The 22,192-nt window shown below is 44.2% G+C and overlaps 1 protein-coding gene across 1 annotated transcript in view; it reads right to left on the bottom strand.

The window, feature by feature from the left end:
• The window catches only part of IGSF5 (immunoglobulin superfamily member 5), a 176,999-nt gene that overhangs the window by 18,495 nt on the left and 136,312 nt on the right, over positions 1-22,192 (bottom strand). The window contains exons 11-13 of the mRNA XM_073010696.1: positions 17,993-19,302; positions 12,431-12,748; positions 6,860-7,159 (exon numbers count right to left, since the gene is read on the bottom strand). Of these exons, the coding sequence (XP_072866797.1) occupies positions 6,860-7,159; positions 12,431-12,748; positions 17,993-18,104 (730 nt within the window). The 5' untranslated portion in view covers positions 18,105-19,302. The remainder of the gene's footprint in view (positions 1-6,859; positions 7,160-12,430; positions 12,749-17,992; positions 19,303-22,192) is intronic.

The raw sequence follows: 22,192 nt of genomic DNA, 5'->3' as shown, positions 1-22,192 counted from the left end.
ACAGCAGAATCCCAAGCATCACCTAGAATATCACTGCACATGCAGATTGAAAGCCCACCTCAGGGGACACAGAGTCAGGATATCCCGAATGATACCCCCATGATTCTGAGGCAGACAGTCGATGACCCACATTTTGGGGATCCCTTGTATGCAGACAGAATGTAAACACTGCCCAAGCTACCCACGACATGACAGGATGCTCTCACACTCCCCCTCCCACAGATGTGATAATAAAATGATGAAGTCCAGAGTTGCATCAATGATCTTCACAGTCTTGAGTTGGAGGTTGGACCACCATGTGGGAGGTTTGTGACTGAGAAAGAACTTTAGGTTTCCTGTGGATGGAACCAGTCAAATCTCATGACCAGCATTTCTTGCTGCATTACCTTTGGCCTCTGGCTCACTTGCCAATAATGACTCCTATCCCACCAGGCTGTTCAGGGGTGTGTGTGAAAGTTCTGAGAATGCTGTAAGTTACAGCGCACAGGCTCCAGTTGGCAGTGGTCATCCTAGTTCCAATTTAATGGACTCTTACTAACTGAAGTTTGCAAATATAACAAGTTTTCTTAATAAGGGAGCTGGCTGGGGTTAACCAATGAGGTCTGGCTCAAGATTTAAGAGACAGGCTTGAAATTCTCACTGACACAAGACAGTATGCTTGTGGACTTACTCACACACTCCCTATCGGTAGACTTTTCTTCCCCTACTAGACAGAAACATGAGCGTGCCAAACTTCCTGAATCTGGACGTGACATTTCCTCTAATCTAGCACGGAGACGGCCTGCCTTAATCTAGCACAGAGAGCCTGCCTTATTTTCAGGGAGTGCATGTTGAACAGAAGGGAAGGGATATTTTGCTGGGGGTGGTGACTGAGTCAAGGGAGAGACTGAGGGCCAGAGGGACTTTAAACACTCTTTTGTCCCTTAATTTAACCACAAAGTTCAGAAAGTGATGCCTGCATTCAGTTAAAATCCCCAAACGCTGACCAAAATGGAGCTGGTATTAGGAACCATAACACTTACTCTTTCGCTTCCTATTTGTTGTGACCACACTCCAGTGGAAGGCAAATGTTCCAAGGAGTTCTATGCCTAGGTGAGACTTAAGCTGAAGTCTCCCTTTAATCCAGTGGAGCCCAAAGTGTAGCGTATAAGTCAGCAAGAGGCATGATTTAGTGCTGGGGCTACACAGAGAGCCCTTTCTTATTTTCATAACCATTTCAAGTTTATCATGTATAACACATATATTATGTGTATATACATAAGTATGCCCACATGCATGGATATTTTTGTTTAGTATGGGGCTAATTTTTTTTAAAAAGAGTGCATTTACTGTAGATTGAAAAATAGATGGTAGCCATATATTACTGACAAATCAAAAATCTGACAGTGGACAGAAAACAGACTCTTGGAATGATGTCATCCATAATCCAATTTTCATGCAGACAAGATGCTCAGGACAGAGGAACTAAGTAAATGGCACAGGGAGCCCAGAACAGGAAGCCACAGGGCTCCTGGCTCATATCTTTCCATCCTGCCATGTGTTGTCTCCAATGTAGAATAATCCTTCTGAGGAAAATATGGCCCAGAGGTGACATAAATATCTTTGCATAAAGTCTACAGCGGGGTGCTGGTCTGTGCCTTGTAACCTCTGGAGGGTGTGGGTGTGCCTGGCTCAGGTGAATGGCGGGTGTGCTAGAGAGGATGAGCATACTAGAGCTAAATAGTGACTAACGAAGATGAACTCCAAGGTCAACGCCGCTTGCCTTTCCCCCTACGCTCCTTCACACCACTGTGTGCTTGTTAGGGCCTCATTACTGACTTTACCATGTGCTTTAACCTCTGCTTGGAGATTGTCCTTTTCCCATCTGTGAAGACAAGGAAAATAGCATTTCCCAGATGCTCTCAAAGGAATGCATAGAGGTTTTAAAAGGTATAGAATTTCTTGAAACCGAATGTATTAATATAAAATGTCACCACCACCATGTGCCAAGTACATATGAATACCAAATGTCACCACCATCATGCGCAAAACGCACCCCTGCGCCCACTAGAGGTGACACAAGAGATCTCTGAATCAATAGTGTGAATGATAACAATTACTCCCTTTCCAGTCCTGTGTGCTCTGGGGCAAGGACTGTTCTAAAACTGAGGCTCAGAGAACGTAAGTAACTTGTCCAGAAGACACACAGCTAGTGATTGGGTGAGCCAGGATTGAAACCCAGGTTGTCTAATGTCCAAGTCTGTGTAGACACAGCACTTGATCGGGCTGGATGAGAAGGTTGGACCTTAGAGATTTTTTTCAGTTCAGTAGCCCCCAATCTTGGCTGCCCATGAGAGTAACTTGGGAACTTTTTTTACAATTGCAATTCCCAGGCTCCACAAAAACCCATGGAAAAAAACCCCCAGGAGGCGGCTGAGCCTCAGTGTATTTATGAAGAAGGCTCCTCTGCTGGCACTGACCCACAGCCGGGAGAGAGGACTTCTCTATTCTTCTCCTACCCACTTTACAGGTGAGAAAACTGAGCCCTGAAGATTGCTGACATGCCCAAAGTTGCACCATCAGTGCCAGGGCAAAGGCCCAGGACTGTCACTTCTACTACTCTTCTCTGCGCCCAAAATTGCCATTTCTCAACACGGTAAGGTTATAACCAAGAATCACTACATTCTACAAGGTGCTTGTGTGTCCTAAAAACACTACTTCATTTTAACCATTTCACAACCTACACACAAATAACTGCACAAAGAAAACCACCCCGGTGGGCAGATGGCTCTGACAGTGCTTCTCCCAAGTCAGGGTGAGAGGGCCTCACTCTCTAGTTTTGGATACATGTGCAGTGCTTGAGGTTTGTATCACTTCTGTAGTTAAGAAAATCAATTTCTAAAAAACAGATCTGAAATGAGGGTTAGTCCTCCCAGAATGCTTTTCTCTAAAGAAACCTTTTGAACTATAAACCAGGAAGTACTTCATACAACCCTGTGACTTGCCCTGATTGGATAGGCTTCCAAAGTTGATGTCATTCTTCTTTCAATGACTTGCAGGGATATTTCAGAAATGAAAACAAATGCTTTGCACTTTTAGGAAATGGGGGGAAAATGGATGTTTATGTGATTCCTGAAGGAGACTGAATGGGCGTAGACCCATTAACACTTGGCTGTCTGGAAACCTGGCTGTTCTCCGTACAGCCTCGTCTGGTCACCAGCTCTGCCAGCCAAGGCTGCAATGAGGTCTTCAGCTAACAAAACTTACATAAAACACATAACATGCAGCCAGCCATCAGCTGCACTGGATCTCGATGAATAATTTAGAAACAAATTACCCTTTTCCAAATGAGTTCAATAAAGCTAGACTCATCGCAAGCACCCTCTGAGCCTCCCGCTCCCACAGCCATGCCTCCAACTGCCGTCGTTAAGGCACTAGTCCTGGTCTAAGAAGAATTCAGCAAATTAAACCTGATGAAGGGAAATTAAGTGCTCCCTTTCCCTTCCACTGCAAAAGAAAACATTTGCAGGCAAGCCAGTCTCTAAAATCTCTCTCTCTAAGGTACCATCAATCAGGCCAGAGCTCCTGCTGTATCATTACCCTGTTAGGATATATGCTTTAACCAGTCCATTTTATTCCATTTGGTGCCAATGGAATTTTAAAAAATCTTCTCTTTCAAAGCCTGGACCATCCTTTACCATATTTAAGTAGACTAACGTATGATATTTATGGTTGGCTCCCTGGAAAAATGACTGATTCCAAGTGGAGACAGGGGAGTACAAAGTGAGTCTGGAAAACCTAATGGGTCCAGGTGCTCGAAAACTAATAGGGGGATGTCAGAAGGACGCCAGCACCAGCTTGAAGGGACACCGACTGGCCACGTCTGGAGCAATCTGAGTGTCAAAATGAAAAATGACAGGAATACATTAGAATGTATTGAACAAAATTGAGTCCCTACTAAAACTGTGAGGGGAAAAAAGGAAGAAAAAAGAAAAGGAAGAAAGGGGAGGGAAGTCTCTTGTTTAACAAAAGAAAGCCAATTAATAGATATGGAAAGAATAATGGAAACAGGAAATCACTCTTTACAACCACCATAGAAGTAATTGATTCAGGCAATGATTCATCAATGAATGTAAAAGTTAGTAGGTGGAAAAAGAACAAAGTCATCTCCTTTGCAAGGACATGGATGGAGCTGGAGGTCATTATCCTTAGCAAACAAACACAGGAACAGAAAACCAAATACCGCCTGTTCTCACTTCTAAGTGGGAGCTAAATGATGAGAACACATGGACACATAGAGGGGAACAACACACACGGGGGTCTATCTGAGGGTGGAGGGTGGAAGGAGGGAGAGGAGCAGAAAAAATAACTAATGGGTAGGCTTAGTACCTAGGTACAACAGTCCCCTGTGACATGAGTTTACCTGTATAACAAACCGGCATGTGTAACCCTGAACCTAAAATAAAAGTTTTCTAAAAATTTTTGTATTAGGTGGGTAAACAGGATATTCCCACAGTATCTATTGCTTACACATTAATTATAAAGGCAAAAAGGTACTTTTATGTGGGATCAATTCAGGGTATGCCACCTTCACCAAAGGGTCCAACTTACACCGATGAAAACTGTGATCCTGTGATCACATGATATTACCTATATCTTGCCAAAAATCTGTAGCCTAAATCAAAGTATGCTGAAACATTTTAGACAAATCCAAATTGACCCAAATGGAGAGGCATCTTGCAAAAACAACCTGTACCGTTCGAAAATGTTTATCTCAGCAAAGACCCAAAAAACTGGGAGAACACCAAGTGAAGATGAAGGCAGAGAGGAGGGTGACATTTCTACAAGCTAAGGAAGGTGGAAGATGGCCAGCAACCACAGGGAACAAGGCGAGAGGTAAGGGACAGAGGCTCCCTCCCAGCCCTCAGGAGGAACCAGCCCTGCTGACACTTCTAGCCTCCAGGACTGTGAGAAAATCCATTTCTGTTGTTTAAGCCACCAAGCCTGTGGTCCTCTGTTATGGCAGCCATGGGACCTCATGTACCCTCCAAGTGGCTCTCACACGGTGGGCGGAGTTGCCAGGTGAGCAGTTTCTGGAGACAGACTGCCTGTCATTTACTCACTCTACAGGTGAGTAGAGATTGCCCTGTCATTTAGTCACTCTACAGGTGAGTAGAGGTTGCCCTGTCATTTACTCACTCTACAGACGTGGGCGAAATCCCAACAGCACTGTCCCTGTCACCTTGCCTTTACAATAGGAATAACAGCAACACTCACACGGCTGTCGGGCAGGTTTATTCTGTGAAGACTTGAGAAGTGCTCAGAACAGTGCCTGATAACTCGGTAAGTGCTACAGAGTGCTGTTTATTATCATTACCATTATTATTTGGCTGTGGCTGTGGCTTTGTTCTGAACTTTGGAAGATCTCAGGTAAGGGTGTTGTCATGGTGGGAAAAGCTTTAGTTGAGAAGAAAAGCTCTTCTCAGCTTCTAGACCCAGCTCTGCCACGTTGGCTGTGTGACCCGGATGGAAGCACAGAATTTCTCTAGGCCTCGCTTCCTCTTTTGTAATATGTGAAGTTAAAGTCAGTCTCCAACACCCTGGGCCCACTCTGTCCAGGCTGACTCAAAGCACACAGGCTCTATGGGCCCCTTCAAGGAATGTGGTTAGAGTGTCTGGTACGCCAAAAAACCCACAGGAGATTCTTTAGAGGGATCTAAACTTTAAAGTTATGTCATTTAGTCAAGTTAAACTATATACATATAGACTTGACACTTTCAAATACATTGTGGATTTGCCGGGGGAAGAAATGAAGCATTATACTTCCACTAAGATTGGAAGAAATTCAGGGAGACCTGAGGCCTTCCTGCAATACGAGGACCTGCTTCCTACTGGCTCAGTGGGTGGAATCCAACTGAAACAGTGGTGGGTAAAAGCTACAGAAAAAAAGGTTTAACTCAAGCATTTCTCTCCAAACTTGATGCTCTTTGATGATAAATAATTGGCAAGATTCTAAATGGCTTTCAAATGTAATAAGAGAAAAAAACTTTAAGATGGAATTTTAAAAGCAGATGAGGGTATAAGATTATTAAGCTGCATGATTTATAATCCTTTGGGTATATACCCAGTAATGGGATGGCTGGGTCAAATGGTATTTCTAGTTCTAGATCCTTGAGGAATCACCACCCTGTCTTCCACAATGGTTGAACTAGTTTACAGTCCCACCTGCTATAAAGACACATGCACACGTATGCTTATTGTGGAACTGTTCACAATAGCAAAGACTTGGAACCAACCCAAATGTCCATCAGTGATAGACCAGATTAAGAAAATGTGGCACATACACACCATGGAATACTGCACAGCCAAAAAAAAGGATGAGTTCATGTCCTTTGTAGGGACATAGATGAAGCTGGAAACCATCATTCTCAGCAAACTAACTGATCGCAAGGACAAAAAACCAAACACCACATGTTCTCACTCATAGGTGGGAACTGAACAATGAGAACACTTGGACACAGGAAGGGGAACATCACACACTGGGGCCTGTCGTGGGGTGCGGGGATGGGGGAGGGATAGCATTAGGAGATATTCCTAATGTCAATGACGAGTTAAGGGTGCAGCACACCAACATGGCACATGTATACATATGTAACAAACCTGCACATTGTGCACATGTACCCTAGAACTTAAAGTATAATAATTTTTTAAAAAAAAAGATTATTAAGCTGACAGCAGATGTGATTGGCCTTATCATCCCTACTCGAAATCAAGGTTGTCATATGGTTTTTCCAGGCACCGTGGATGAAGGGGTATTCTACATAATAGTGAAGCATGAAATAATCATTCGTTTCATGTAAAGCGGAAAGTCTTCACTTACCTTGGGGACGCCGAATCACAGTGAGATTTACAGTTGCAGACTTGCGGGCCTTCGGGCTCTTCCAGGTAGCCACACATGTCAAAGTCCCATTGCTCTGTGGGGTCAGAGCCAGGATGCTCACTGCACTTTGAAGGTCGCTGGGCTCCGGAACAAAATAATAGCTTGAATGGCTGACCAGGAGACCGAGTTCCCAGGAAATATTCGGGAGCCGGGTCCAGTGTGAGGCTCGACAAGTAACTTTACAAGGCTCATTCTCAGCGACTACAAGATTAACATTGGGAATGAACAACTCTCCCATAACTACAGAAGAAAAGAGAGAAACACACTGAAGACATGACTGTGCCTCTCACGTCTAAGTTTTCTTTTTCTCTCTTTTTTTTTTTTTTAAGTTTTGCTTCAAATTACGTTTTGTGAGACCTATTTTCCCAAGCCCAAAGGGGTTGTGTCTCTACTGGGAAATCTTAACTCAGATTTTATCTGGGTCTTTTTTGCACACCTGCCAGGGTCTCTGAAGAAGGTGAGGTTGCTCACAGGAAAGCACAAAGTTACATAGAAAATGCTTCATAAAAGTCAGAAACCAGGGGGAAATAATTCTATGGGAAAGAAAAGGGAGAGTGCGTGCCATAGGGGGCTATGCAATACCTGAAGTGAGCTACAGAATTATCTTGGGCTGTCCAGGGAGCAAAGCGAAAAAGAGAAACGAGCATCACCATCTTCTCACTATGACAAGGACACAGCCCAGAGTGGGACGCAAGTCTCCCCTGGAGTTTTGGTCATTCAGATACATTTTTATTTATTTCTAGGGACATATGGTCTTAAACATAACTTCCTAGGATATTGCCTTAACTCAGGTTTCTCATTACAAATTAAATCAAAATCCAAATAACTAACCCAAATCATGTGTCAGAATAATTTAGATAAGTTATTTTTTATTAAGAACACTCTTGCATAGGTCAGCATTCATACTGAAAACAACCCATATGAAAATAATACTTGTTTTCACAAGTGTGACTAAAACAACCTGAGGATTGGCCCCAGTAAAGACAGTGTTAGTGAAATATATATATATACACACACACACACACACACACACACACACACATAAATGTCCAAGCAAAAACATGCTGAAACTCTGGACTACACAACATAAAGGAAAGAATACTAAACTAAGAATAAAAAACTTTCTTCCCAATCTTGGTTCTGCCAGAAAATTGTCATCACTTTGGGCAAGTCACTGAATGTTTTTGGCTCTCTTTGTTGTACTTACTGAATGAGATAGTTTGACCAGATCAGCACTTCTCAAACATTTTGGTTTCAGTACCTTTTACACTCTTCAAAATCATTGAGGACTCCAAAGACCTTTCATTTATGTGAGTTTTATCTACCAATATTTATCATATTTTATATTAAAGTTAAACAATTATAAGTATATATTTAGAAATAATAATTTATTACATGTTAATTTTGATTAACATATTTTTATGGAAACGAATCACACTTTTAAACTAAAATAATAAGAGGAGTGACATTGTTTGATACTTATATAAATCTCTGTAATGTCTGGCTGGATTCTCATAGCTGTCTCTTCATTCAGTCTGTTGCAATATACTGCCTTGTTTGAAGGATATAAAGAAAACCTGACTTCATACAGATATGTAGTTGGAACAGTGAGGAGTATTTAACAGCTTTTCAGATAATTGTGAATATTCTTGAATACTGTACCAAAACTTACTTTTCTTTTGTTTTTTTTGTTTGTTTGTTTTTCTGTTTTTTGTTTTTTTTTTTTTTTTGGAGACAGACTTTCACTCTTGTTGCCCAGGCTGGAGTGCAATGATGCCATCTTGGCTCATGGCAACCTCCACCTCCCAGGTTCAAGCGATTCTCCTGCCTCAGACTCCCGAGTAGCTGGGATTACAGGCATGCACCACCACGCCCAGCTAATTTTGTATTTTTAGTAGAGATGGGGTTTCTCCATATTGGTCAAGCTGGTCTCGAACCCCCGACCTCAGGTGATCCACCCTTCTCGGCCTCCCAAAGTGCTGGGATTACAGGCGTAAGCCACTGCGCCCAGCACTTTTTTCTTTAAGAGATGGAATTTCACCATGCTGCCCAGGCTGATCTCGATCTCCTGGGCTCAAGTGATCTGCCCGCCTGGGCCTCCCAAAATGCTGGAATTATAGACATGAGCCACCGTTCCTGGCTGAGGTTTCTTAAATATTTTTTACACAGTGGAATCTGAAATTCTATCAAGGAACTTTCATTTTCTGTTACGTTAAAACCCATTGCACTATCTGGCACTTTGAATGGACCTTTTATTCTTGCATGAATTTATTACACTTCAGTCATCTGGAAAATGCTGTTCTGCTGAGTCATGCAGACCTTCCCAATGTACAGTGGAAAGCTCTCCTGTGCACTTGTGAGAAGGGTGAAAAAGGCGACAATAATAGGAATCTTCATATTATTATGAAAACAATCATGACTTCACAGACCACCCTGAAAGGATCTCAGGGTACATCGAGGAGTACCTAGACTACAGTGAACTGGGTCAGCTCTGAAAGATCTTTTTGCTCTGAAATGTTAGCTTCCCAATTATTCCTTCCTGAATATTCCCTTGGAATAAGAAAGGCAGTTTTGCTAACTCAAGGGCTACTGTAAATGCAACAAGGAGAGGAGAAAGGGTTTGTCCCTTAAGTCTAAAGGATTTTGTGTTTGTTTTGTGTGACAGAGATGGTTTAAGATGACAGAACTGGGAGGAATGATATTGTCTCAGTTAATAACAGAAACTTTTGAACTCAAGTCCTTGCAGCCCTCAAAACATAAGAGGTCTAGAATTTGGTGTTTGATTGACTGGTGGATAAGGCAGCAAGTGGACCAACTCAGCAATCTGAAGGATTTCCTTTTTCTGTGTACAATTGGGATTCCACCTTCCCCCACCGGCTTTCACAAAGGTTATCCAGTAGCATGACGAACACTTTATACAAAAGTGATACTAGAATATTCCCATGGATTTCAGATGACTCAATTTGGAGTTATATCATCTCTATTTTGTTGACATATAAGGAGGGGGAAAAAATCATAGAATAATTCATGGTTGTTTCCTCTTTTTTCAAGATTCTTTCTCCCTTCAGGGAGACCCTGTTGCTCAGAGAACATTTGCTCCTCTAGGAACTAAGTACCATTCAGAGCAATGACACGAGGATAAAGGGATGCAGTTCTGTCCAAGCTCTATGGGTTCCTCTCGCAATATCTTGGAGAAGTCTTTGCCTCCTCTAGATGCTTGCCCTTCCATCTGTATTAAAACCAAAAACTACCATAACTACCAATATATAAAAAGTCATGTTGGGGGATTCAGACAAATTTGTAGACTTGTGACTTTGGGAAAACATGCTACAAAACCACATGGTTTCTGAATGTGATGTGTCATAAGTACTTTATAGCAGTAATAAGCCATGCCTGTGATCCTGTTTCCCTGCTCCAGAGATGCCCTCCTTCTCTCTTGCTTTCCCATTCTGTCTACCATGTAGAGACCTAGAAAGTACATCTTCAATGGTACCTTCTCCATGAAATCATCCATGAAGGCTTTATTGACTCTGTCAGCTCCCCTCTTGATTGGAACCCGAGTTTGCCTCCCTTCCATCTCACTTGCCAGCATCTGGGTGGCTGGTATCCCTATTATTTGTGCAACTTGCATTATCCACTCTTCTTGTGAGGTTTTAAAAGAAAGAAATTGTGTCTTATTCCATTCCTCTTTGAGTCACTCTTAAATACCGAATACAATGGCATGCTTTTATTGGGAACACAATAAATAATAGCAAATGGCCATACAGTGATTGCTAGGAGCCAGGTGTGGTAAAGGCTTTACATAGACCTACTCATTTGAACCACGGCAGCCCTATGATGAGGACACTAGCACTCAAAGTCATTAAGTAATTGTGCCCCAGGTCATAACTTGTCATAAAGTGGTAACATGGACCCAGGCAGCCAAGCCCGAAGTCAGCACTCCTGACCACTAGAACACTCTGGCTCCCAACTTAACGTGCAGGGAATTACATCAGGCAGGACTTTGGAGTCATCAAACCACCTTTAGTCATTTTTTCACCTGATCCACACAGCAAACCCTTGAGGTGGGCTGGGAAGATTCATCTCCAGGTTAAAAATGAAGAAATTGAGCCATCTCAGGGGTCCGTCTGATAGATAACTGATGAAGCCAAAACCAGGATTTATATCTTTGATTCTTTTTCCTCTGTTCTTTCTCTTATATCGCAAATTATCATAATAAGAATCTGGTCGAGCAAAATAGGCCAACAGTCGTAAATAGCCTTATAAAATCACTTATTTAGAAAATACAATTGTGCCCCTAATTAAACTACACAAAATTAAAAACACACAAAAGACACACCAATTTAGCTAAATTTCTAAAGTAAGAAAACATTTTTTAAAGCACAAATAGAAATAGGTAAACATGTCTCCACCAAAGGTTATGAAATCTGATTTAATAGCAACGTAAATATGAACAAAATCTTTGGGAATTTCTTCCAGACAAGTAAATACATAGAGATAAGAAATAATTTATAAGATATAATATATTTTCTTATAAGAAATGCTGCCATAGAAATCAGGAACTCTATATCTTTAAATAGAGTATAAATACACTTGTAAAGAATGCAAAGTGATTAAATTTTGGTAAGACTATTCCAAATCTTTGTAAAGCATCCTTTTACTTTTTACTGTGAAACATTATCTTAAGCACCTCCAAATTACCTCTGAAATGAAAAATAAGCTATCTATTATTATAAATTTTGTTTATTCTTTCCTTTTCTCTCAACGACTTGATATATTTGGTGAACACACAACTTTGACTGTAATGACTATCCCACTGTAATTGAAGGCAGGGTACAGAAATAAGTTGGGGGGATTCTGCTTGGAAGAGGAAAAAGTTAAAGCATACTTCAGAGTTGATAAATGATGTAAGCAGAGAAATATGGTCATGTACATGGAAAAACTAGAGAAAGGGCAGTGATTGCCAACTGTCTCTAAATCAAAGAAAAATGACTGCAACTAGCCCCAGAAGAATTACAGGATATATTTCCAGAAAGGCTATTAAATACTGAAATGGATTCAAAGGGGAAGTGATAAAATCTGTCTCTATTAGTCTTAACCAGAAAAAAAAGAAGGAAAGCTAAGATGGAAGGAGAGAGGGAATGAAGCAGGAAAAAGGGAAAGAAGGGAGGAAGTGAGGAAGAAGGGGGATAAATCAACAAAACAATAAACATTAGTCCATCCAGAATAATTCTAAGCCTATTGCCAACTGAAGGCTAGAGCACACAGGAGGGAAGAAAGAGAGGGAGAGAAGGGAAGAGGAAGGGAGGAGGCAGGGAGAGCATGAGGGAGGAAGGAGGCGACAAACCACAAAGCATTCATCAGTTCAGAATGATTGTACGTCAACACCAACTGAAGGTAGACCACATCTGCCATCATACGCAGCATGAACTTTAGAAGGTTCTTCCTGCCCTCTGACATTTAACCCGATAGACTTCAGATGTGGCATTCAGAAGCCACCTGCATACACACCTTGGACCGTAAGGGAAGCAGATCCATGCAGGCGACTGTTCTGGAGGCTGCATCTGATGTTCCCCGAATCACTGGGCTGCACATTGTGGATGATCATCTCTGAGGTAAAGTTCCCGCCCTGGTCGTACCTCTGAGAGGTGAAGCGGTCATTGGTGATGATGGGCTCCATGGGCCTGATGCTCAGCACCACCATGTCATTGAGAGCCCACATGATGAGCTTCCAGCCCTGCGAGACAGTGCAGTTGAAGCGAGCCTGGGAACCCTTCAGGACTGTTGCATTTTGGGGGCCTTCTATGACTTCATTACCAGATCCAGAACCTGGAAGGTAGCCAATTTTTCAAGTTGGTAAATGAATGGATCTCCATAAATCAACTGTGTGCTGTAACCTTTCTGTATTTATCAGTGGTAACCCCCAGGGTTACCATCCAGTGGCTCAGACTCTGTGTCTTTTGGATCCTAACACCACCTCTCCCCGGCAGATCAGGAGCTTCCGGTGGAAGCCACTGCCGTGCCCTCCTTTCCACTCTACCCGCTAACTCTACAGCTGTATTGGGTTGAACAGTATTCCTCAAAACACATCTCCACTGGATCCTCAGAATGGAACCTTTGAAAATAGGGTCTTTGCAGATGTAATTAGGTAAGGATCTCAAGATGAAATCGACCTGGGTTTAGAATGGGCCCTAAATCCAATCACAGGTGTCCCTGCAAGAGAAATGCAGAGTGAGATTTGAGACACAGAGGCCTGCGGAGAAGAACACCATGTGAGGATGGATGCAGAGACTGGAGTGATGCATCTACAAGCCAAGGAATGCCAAGGATTGGAGCAACATCAGAAGCTAAGGAAGATGCATGGAAGACCCTCCCTCAGAGCCTCCATTAAAAAACCAACTCTGCCAACTGGCAACATCCCAGGATTTGCATTCACAGCAGTGGGGCTGGGACCCAAACTCAGACCTTCCCGCTCTGAATTTCATCCTCTTTTCTCTTCTGATGTCATTCAGAGTTTATAGCCAGAAGACACCCTGGCACACCACAGACCGTGGCTTCTCCTCATTTGTGCCCACCCTATCAATGAGACGGCAACACGTTCTACTACCTTCTGGTGTTGTGGGATCCCTGTGGGTGAACCAGGTAGCCTGCCATCATATACACTGGGTAGCACCCAAAACTGCAGCTCCTCCCTTTCCTTCTGTCTTGTAAGTCAAATTGCAAGGTAGGCCAGGCGCAGAGGCTCACACCTGTAATCCCAGCACTTTGGGAGGCCGAGGTGGGCAGATCACCTGAGGTCAAGAGTTCAAGACCAGCCTGGCCAACATGGTGAAACCCCGTCTCTACTAAAAATACAAAAATTAGCCAGGTGTGGTTGTGGGTGCCTATAAGCCCAGCTACAGGAGGCTGAGGCAGGAAATCACTTGAACCCGGGAGGCAGAGGTTGCGGTGAGCCAAGATCGTGCCACTGCACTAGAGCCTGGGCAACAGAGCAAGACTCTGTCTAAAAAAATGGCACGGCAGGTTCTAAAAGAATCTCATTATAGCCCTAAAGGTTTCTGGGGAGGAATTACACCGTTGGACACACAGTAGCACATTAGCTCTTCACCTGCGTACCCAGGCACATCATGGGGGCTGAACTGCCCCTGCAAGAACAACAGGTGAAAGGGAAGGAGTGAGCCGCCACCAGGAACAGTCCCCTCCAGAAGCGGGACCAGCAGGCGAGGATGCCATGGTGGAGGAGGGGCCCACTGGCTTGGGAGAGGCAGAACTGAAGAAGGTGAGAGTTCACTAAGGCTAAGCCAGCATTTGGATAAACATGATTACTACTCTTTGTTTTGTCCCCGGACATCATTTAAAAAAAAAAAAAAAAACAGAGAAAGAGAGAGAAAGTATGACTTTAAAACACAACTCAGATTAGGTATTCTCCCTGACCTCAGGGCAAGTCTCTTGATCCAAGATCTCTTTGATCTTTGATTTTTGTTTTAAGTGTGAGAAATGGAATTTAAAAACAACTCACCCAGGGAAGCCGCAACGCGGTTTCCAGAACTCTGAATTGCTTGTTAAGAGGAAGAGAAAATAGCCAAGTCTGCACCCCAAGGGTCCATGCTGTAATAACCGCACTCCTCCTGCACTCCCACCCTGAGTCGATGGCAGTCGAGCGGACAGAGCCCAGCAGGGTGAGTGTGGGGATGATGGATGGGTGAGCCCCAGCCTTACCCAGTGAGAAGCCCGGGCCATGCAGCGCCAACAGAACCAGCATCCCTCTGAAACCACAGTTCCTTCCAATGCCTTGTGAGAAGTGCTGAGATTATTTCACTCCAAGGCCAATCTTTATGTGCCCTGGAGGCCACACGTGTCACTACGGAATCATACAATCTGTGCAGCCCACATAACCCTATTCTGCAGCTGGGAGATGAAAAGGAGGAAGGAGGGAGCTGCACCAGATGGAAACTCCTTGACTTTGATTTGACTTTCAGGTGAAACAGGAGCTATCCAACTCTAAACACCAAATTCCCCTGATTGTGTTACCTGTGTTTAGCTAGGCATTTAGCTCTAACTGTTTAAGAGCCGCAATGATCAGCATTTTTCTACACTGCAAGGTCAGGCAGTGAGATGAGGAAGGCTAGCCAAACATTTCTTCAGAATAAACACTGGAGGAAGGTTAATGTCCTTGCTAGAACAAACCCTAATAAACCACGCTACAGCTGTGCCTCAAGACTCAGGAGCCGTATTTCTGGTCACTTTAGGTCCTGGGAGCTCATCCCTCTCTTAGCTGTGTCTTATCGGCGGTAACCTTCCCCTATACAGAATAGGAGAAAACTGTAAAGAAGACCTTGAATCCAACAATCACCTGCCTCACTTAAAACCTCCCTTTCCTCTTTCCTCTCCCTTTTGCTTTATAGAGCAGACAGTCAGATGGGGGCAGAGCACTGGGAAAGATCAATGTCTCCTCCTGCCTGGGAACCTCCCTGTGGCCACTAGCTAAGGTTGTCACTAAGGACCGAAGGCTGATCTTTTTCTTCTCTTGCCCAAATTCTTATCTAAGGGACTGGGGAGTCCACCTTACAAACCATAAAGTCTCATCAGAGGGGTTTCATTGAACCCTATATAATGCGGCCTGCTTTCCAACCTGATTCTGGCACAGCGTCACATGACAGGTAAAGACGTGGTCCAAAACAACTGCTTAGTGATTATGTACTGAGGGAATAAACATGTTGGTTGAGTTCCATATAACCCATTATACAGGAGGCAAGGTGGCCAGGAGAGGGCTGGGAAGAGCATTACGCGTGCACACACAGGTTGATAATGGATATTCAGAGTGGGATCTACAAATGAAAATGACTCTACCCATAAGACTGTCCAACATGAAGCATTTGAACGCTTTGGTATTCATTACAAATTTGGGGATGGACATTCAGGAGCTCTAGAATTAGCCCATATATACTCTCCTCTCCTGAAATAGCCACCTTCAGGCCTCAACCCAGATCCTCCATGCCCTCAAAACAGCGCATATTCCTCAGCCTTTTTTTTTTTTTTTTGAGACGGAGTCTCGCTCTGTTGCCCAGGCTGAAGTGCAGTGGTGCGGTCTCAGTTCACTGCAAGCTCCGCCTCTCGGGTTCAAGTGATTCTCCTGCCTCAGTCTCCCAAGTAGCTGGGACTACAGGTGCGTGCCACTATACCCAGCTAATTTTTTGGATTTTTAGTAGAGACGGGGTTTCACCGTGTTAGTCAGGATGGTCTCGATCTCCTGACCTTGTGATCTGCCCACCTTGGCCTCCCAGAGTGCTGGGATTACAGGCATGAGCCACCGCGCCCAGCCTGCCTCAGCTTTTTCAGGAAAAAGTGTCTCAGAAACACTAGACCCAGCGTTCATCCATTGCCCACCAAACCTTTGGAAGAGTTTTTTGTACCCATGGCTGAAATAGGCCCATACAATGCCATATGCCTAAGATGTATATTGAGGGTGGTTTGTTAACCCTACAGTCAGTCCCTAAGCTCTATACAAGCAGGGACCTTGTTTTCCTCTCCATTCTACAAACCAATGTTCAACAACCACCTCTGGAACACTTTGCTTTGCTTGCCGCAGGCCTTTAGAATATCTTCATCCCCAAACACATTTTGGCACCACATTCTGGTGCTCTTAGATTTAATGTATAAACAGACCCAAAGCCAAAATGTCACAAAACAGTTCTTAGGCAGGCAACACGCTCTGATACTGCCCATTCTATTCTATTCCATTTTATTCTTTCACTGTCATGGCCAGAATTGTAAAACACATTGTCTAGCCACCTAAAATAGAGTAGATATGTTTGTAAAGTACAAAACATGCAAAACGTGTCTACACAGTTAGAAGTCAGAATGATGGGCCGGGCGCGGTGGCTCAAGCCTGTAATCCCAGCACTTTGGGAGGCCGAGATGGGTGGATCACGAGGTCAGGAGATCGAGACCATCCTGGCGAACAGAGTGAAACCCCGTCTCTACTAAAAAAATACAAAAAACTAGCCGGACGAGGTGGCGGGTGCCTGTAGTCCCAGCTACTAGGGAGGCTGAGGCAGGAGAATGGCGTAAACCCAGGAGGCAGAGCTTGCAGTGAGCCGAGATCCAGCCACAGCACTCCAGCCTGGGCAACAGAGCGAGACTCCGTCTCAACAAAAAAAAAAAAAAAAAAAAGAAGTCAGAATGATGATCACTGGGAGTGGGGTGGAGTGCCTGGAAGGGAGCTGTCCATTGAAGGTTCTTGGCCTCAACGTCGATCATACAAATATGCTCGCTTTGTGAAAAGTCATCCAGCTATACCTTTATGACATGTGCCCCTTTCTGTACGTCTATTATTCTTCAAATAAATGCCTTCGAGTCACTGCCATCAGGAATGCAAGAGGAGTTTATAATCTAGTTGGGAACACAAAACTAACACCCCCTGAAGCAATGGAAACTAAACAAACCTAATGAAAACCAAAGCTGGCTGTGAAAACCCCAGTTCCTCCCAGCGCCCCAGACCATACGCTATGCCTCTCGCATAGAAAGTAGTCGGACCAGGAGACCCAGGCCTTGCACGCAGGAGTTCACTCCGGCTGACACCGCTGGAGAGCGCTGGAGTGTGTCACACACAACAGAACCCTTCGCCTGTCAGTAAACGGAAACTGGGATTCTCGCCCTGAAAATGGCAAGGGTTAGGCGGCTTCAGGGAGGAGGTGATTTCTGAGTCAGGTTTTCCTTGAAGGCCAGAGAGAAATTGAAGAGGTGAGAAACCAGGGAGGGGAAGGGACATTTCAGCAGGTGCAACCACTTGTGGGAAGGAACCAAAGGCAGACTCCCAGGACAGTGATGGCCCTGATGAGGATGAGGGGAGATGCCATCCATGCACCTGAAGGACCGTTCTGGGAGTCGAGTCGATGCAGTAGGAAATGGGTCACACAGAAGAGGTCGCCATGGGAAGGTCTGCAGTGGGAAGTGTCTGAGAAAGACTCTTCCGCCAGTTGTGTGTTCCAGAGGCCTCCTGTGGCCCTTGTCTTCCCCCAACACTCCAAGCGGACATTGGTGAACAGCCCACAAAGCTCACGCGACCCCTACCTGCCAGCCCAGCCAGGACGACCAGCACGGTCAGAACAGCTTTCCCGTAGCTCTGCACCTCCATATGTTCTTCCTGGCCCTGGGAAAATAAAGCGAGCAGGTAACCGCCCATCTCTGACGAGCATCTACTCTTCAGAAGTCTTCTGTGCCACCCCTCCCCTGCCCCCCAGCTGGTGTGTGCCCGTGGACACGTTAGATCGGCACATCACAGTGTAGACAGTGGCAGCCTCTCTTGGGAAGTGTTAGAAAGCACAGGCCGGGTGCAGTGGCTCACACCTGTAATTCCAGCACTTGCTGAGGCAGGTGGATCATGTGAGGTCAGGAGTTCGAGACCAGCCTGGCCAACATGGTGAAACCCCATCTCTACGAAAAATACAAAAATTAGCCAGGTGTGGTGGTGTGCACCTGTAATCCCAGGTACTCAGGAGGCTGAGGCAGGAGAATTGCTTGAACCCGGGAGGTGGAGGTTGCAGTGAGCAGAGATCACGTCATTGCACTCCAGCCTAAGTGACAGAGGGAGACTCTTAAAAAAAAAAAACAAAGCACATTTCTGGGCCCACCTCAGACCTCCTGAATCAGAAACCCCTGGGGTGGGCCCAGAATTTTGGATTTAAAGAAGCCCTCCAGGTGATTGTGGTGCCTGGTCAAATCTGAGAATCACTGGATGAAATGGTCTTACCCCACCCGCAAGCCCACCTGGATCATGAAGGGGTGTAGATGGTGCAGACTCACCTCTGAATGACTGGCCAAAATGCAGAGCCTATTAGAAGGTGGCAATAGGTGTGGGGAAAAACAGGACGAGGAGGGGCACCAGCTACCACTTCAAACAGGGTGGCCAGAGAAAGGCCCCCGCGAAGGTGCACCATGCACAGCGAATGAGGTTAGACAACAGCCACCGCACTGGACACCTACAGGAAGAACTTTCCCAGCAGAGGAAACAGCAGGTGCTAAGGCCCTCAGGGGGACTGTGCCTGCTGTGCTTGACCAAATGCAGAGAAGGCTCTGCGGCAGAGCGAGGGGTGGGTGGACGGAGTGAGGTCAGAGTTCAGGGAGGTCAGGATAGACGGGGTAAGGCCTGGCCAGACCATTGACGGCACAGGAGGATTCTGCCATGTATACCTTTTGTTCCTTCCTTCCAACCCCCTTTGTTTGTTGACGCCCTCTTGGTCACCCTCCGCCCTTGCATTTTTTTCTGTTTGCTTTTCTCTCTCCCCTAGGAGAGGCTTATCCAAGACACTCACCAGTACTGATGTGTCCTCCTGGAAGATTCAGGGTTGGATCACCTATGTGCTGAACATGTCACGAACCACCTGCAAAACAACACTCCTCAGCCTCAGGAAAGGGTCTCTTTATTGCAAACATTCCTCCACAGCACCAATGAGTGGAGTCCAGTGACCCGAACGGTTCTCATTTCAGCTTTGGCATCTACACACATTCCACAGCCCTGCGAGGCTAGTCCACCCATCCCTCCAGAATATAAGGTGCCAGGTCCCATCAGGGACTTTGAGGAGAGACTTTCTAATGTGCTGACAACACACATCTATGGCTCCAGTCTCCTTTCGTTTCGATAGGACGTAGAAGGCAGATCCCACAGCTAACCCAGAAACAAAAAATACAAGAATTGAAACCGTGATGGGAAAACCACTGCCACACCTCGATCTGCGGACATCTCACCCAAGTTACTGAATGAAACCCAGAGTGTCAGCGTGAAGGACAGCAAAGATGCTCAGGCCCGTGACCCGCGTTTAGCATTTAAGTGCATTACTGGTATTCACAGCCTTGAGAAAGAATGTGGGGTTTCCACCCCTTCATTTCTCCGAGGTCTTTGGAAAGCAAAATTCAACATGTGCATCAAACTATAACTACTCGTGTCTGTAATTTTTTGTTTGTTTGTTTGTTTGTTTGAGACCAAGTCTCGCTCTGTTGGCCAGGCTGGAGTGCAATGGCACGATCTCGGCTCACTGCAACCTCTGCCTCCTGGGTTCAAGCAACTCTCCTGCCTCAGCTTCCCAGGTAGCTGGGAGTACAGGCACCCGCCACCACGCTGGGCTAATTTGTTTTTGTATTTTTAGTAGAGATGGAGTTTCACCATGTTGGCAAGGCTGGTCTCGAACTCCTGACCTCAGGTGATCTGCCTGTCTCGGCCTCCCAAAGTGCTGGGATTACAGGCATGAGCCACCACTCCCAGCCTGTAATTTAATATAAGGTTTGAAATACGTGTGCTGCAGCAGCATTTCATTGTGGAACCCAGCCCCTTGCAATAATCTACCATAGACTCAGCAAATCCCTACAAATACGCCTCAGTAGCAAGTTGTACAACAGCTGTATACAAACCAAAATGAAATCACAGCCTTCCCAGATTGATCCAAAATCTGGAATTATGAAGTGTCAAATAAATCATTCACTAATTTTTAAGGTTCGATTAACACAACTCCACAAGTAGTCACCTGGAACGTCAGGCTCTAGCAGAGGATGAAAGAGAAATTGAGTCATCTAGTTATTAAAAATTACATATTTTACCAAAAGCAGACACAGCCAAGTGTGAATCCAGTGTTATAGAAAACAACGCAGCAATAGATTAAGGTATGTTAGGAAAGACTTCTAGTCCCTGACAAGCAGGTAGAGTCAGGCAACAGACTAAGAACAGATTGCTTAACTTACTCAACACTCCATTCTGCCAACATCCTCACATGTCATCTGCATTTCATCTCTGTATGAAAGAAGAATCTAGCAGAATCACAGGGCAGACAGTGCAAAAACACCCTCAGAGCTCCAGGAACCAAGCAGTGAGGTTGCTACAGATATGGATTTGAGAGGTGATAGCATTTGAAGGGCATATGCAGTTGGAACACTGTCATAAAGCTGATTTCAAGTTTAACTGAAATCAGACAAGCTGCTTTAATTAAATAAAGACATATGCCAGGTATTGTTCATTAATATCCCTGTAGGGTAGTCTGAACAGGACTTGAGATTTCTCATTCATTTCATTATAGCAGACTTGAATTACCTACACTTAGTTGAAAAATCTTTTTTTCTTAAAGTCTTTAGTCTTATTAAATTGTATTAAATAGATAGGATTAGCCACCCACCAATTCCTCCCTGTCCTGACAAGAGGCAAACACACTCAGAAGATCAGCCAGGACTCACCAAGCTAGTCCTCTCAGAAAGAAAATTGGTGCATTTGAGATCTCACTTAGCCCCTTATTTTTGGATTATTGGAAACAGCTTGATAATGGAATCTTCAAAAGTGCCAGAAAATGTCCTGTTTGGGGCAACAGCAAGAAGCTCAAAAACAAACAGAATAGGGGGCAAGTGCCTGCTCAAGTTTGGTGGGAAATAGCCATACAGATTCCTCAGCAGAAGCCTTATAAGCCAGAAGGGATTGAAGTCCTATCATTAGCCTCTTTAAACAAAATTATTGTCAGCCAAGAATTTTATAGCCAGCAAAACTAAGCTTCATAAATGAGAGAGAAAGTCTTTTTCAGACAAACAAATGCTGAAGGCATTTGCCACTACCAAACCAGCACTATAAGAAACGCTAAAAGGAGTTCTAAATCTTGAAACAAAAGTTTCATCTGCACCAAAATAGAACCTGCTTAAAGCATAAATCTCAGAGGGTCTATTAAATAGTAACACAATTAAAAATAGAAGTATCTAGGTAACAACTAGTATGATGAATACAACAGTACCTCACATCTCAATATTGACCTAATGTAAATGGCCTAAATGCTCCACTTAAAAGATACAAAATAGCAGAATGGATTAAAAAAACAAAAATACACCAACCAAATATCTACTGTCTTTAAAAGATTCAGCTAACACCTAAGCCCTCACATAAACTCAAGGTGAAAGGTTGGAGAAAGATATTTCACACAAACAGAAACCAAAAGCAAGTAAGAGTAGCTATTTTTATTTCAGACAAAACAGACTTTAAAGCAACAACAGTTGAAAAAAAAAAAAGACAAAGAAGGACATTATATAGATAAAAGGATTAATCCAACAAGAAGATATTACAATCCTAAATGTATATGCACCTAATACTGCAGCACCCAGATTTTAAAAACAATTACTACTAGACCTAAGATATTAAATAGATAGCAACACAATAATAGTGGGGGACTTCAATACCCCAGTGATAACACTAGACAGATCATCAAGACAGAAAGTCAACAAAGAAACAATGGACATAAACTATACCCT

This window comes from Chlorocebus sabaeus, chromosome 2, assembly GCF_047675955.1.
Source record: "Chlorocebus sabaeus isolate Y175 chromosome 2, mChlSab1.0.hap1, whole genome shotgun sequence".
Taxonomy (NCBI): Eukaryota; Metazoa; Chordata; class Mammalia; order Primates; family Cercopithecidae; genus Chlorocebus; species Chlorocebus sabaeus.
The sequence above is the reverse complement of the archived record's forward strand: the minus strand, read 5'-3'. Positions and strand labels throughout refer to the sequence as shown.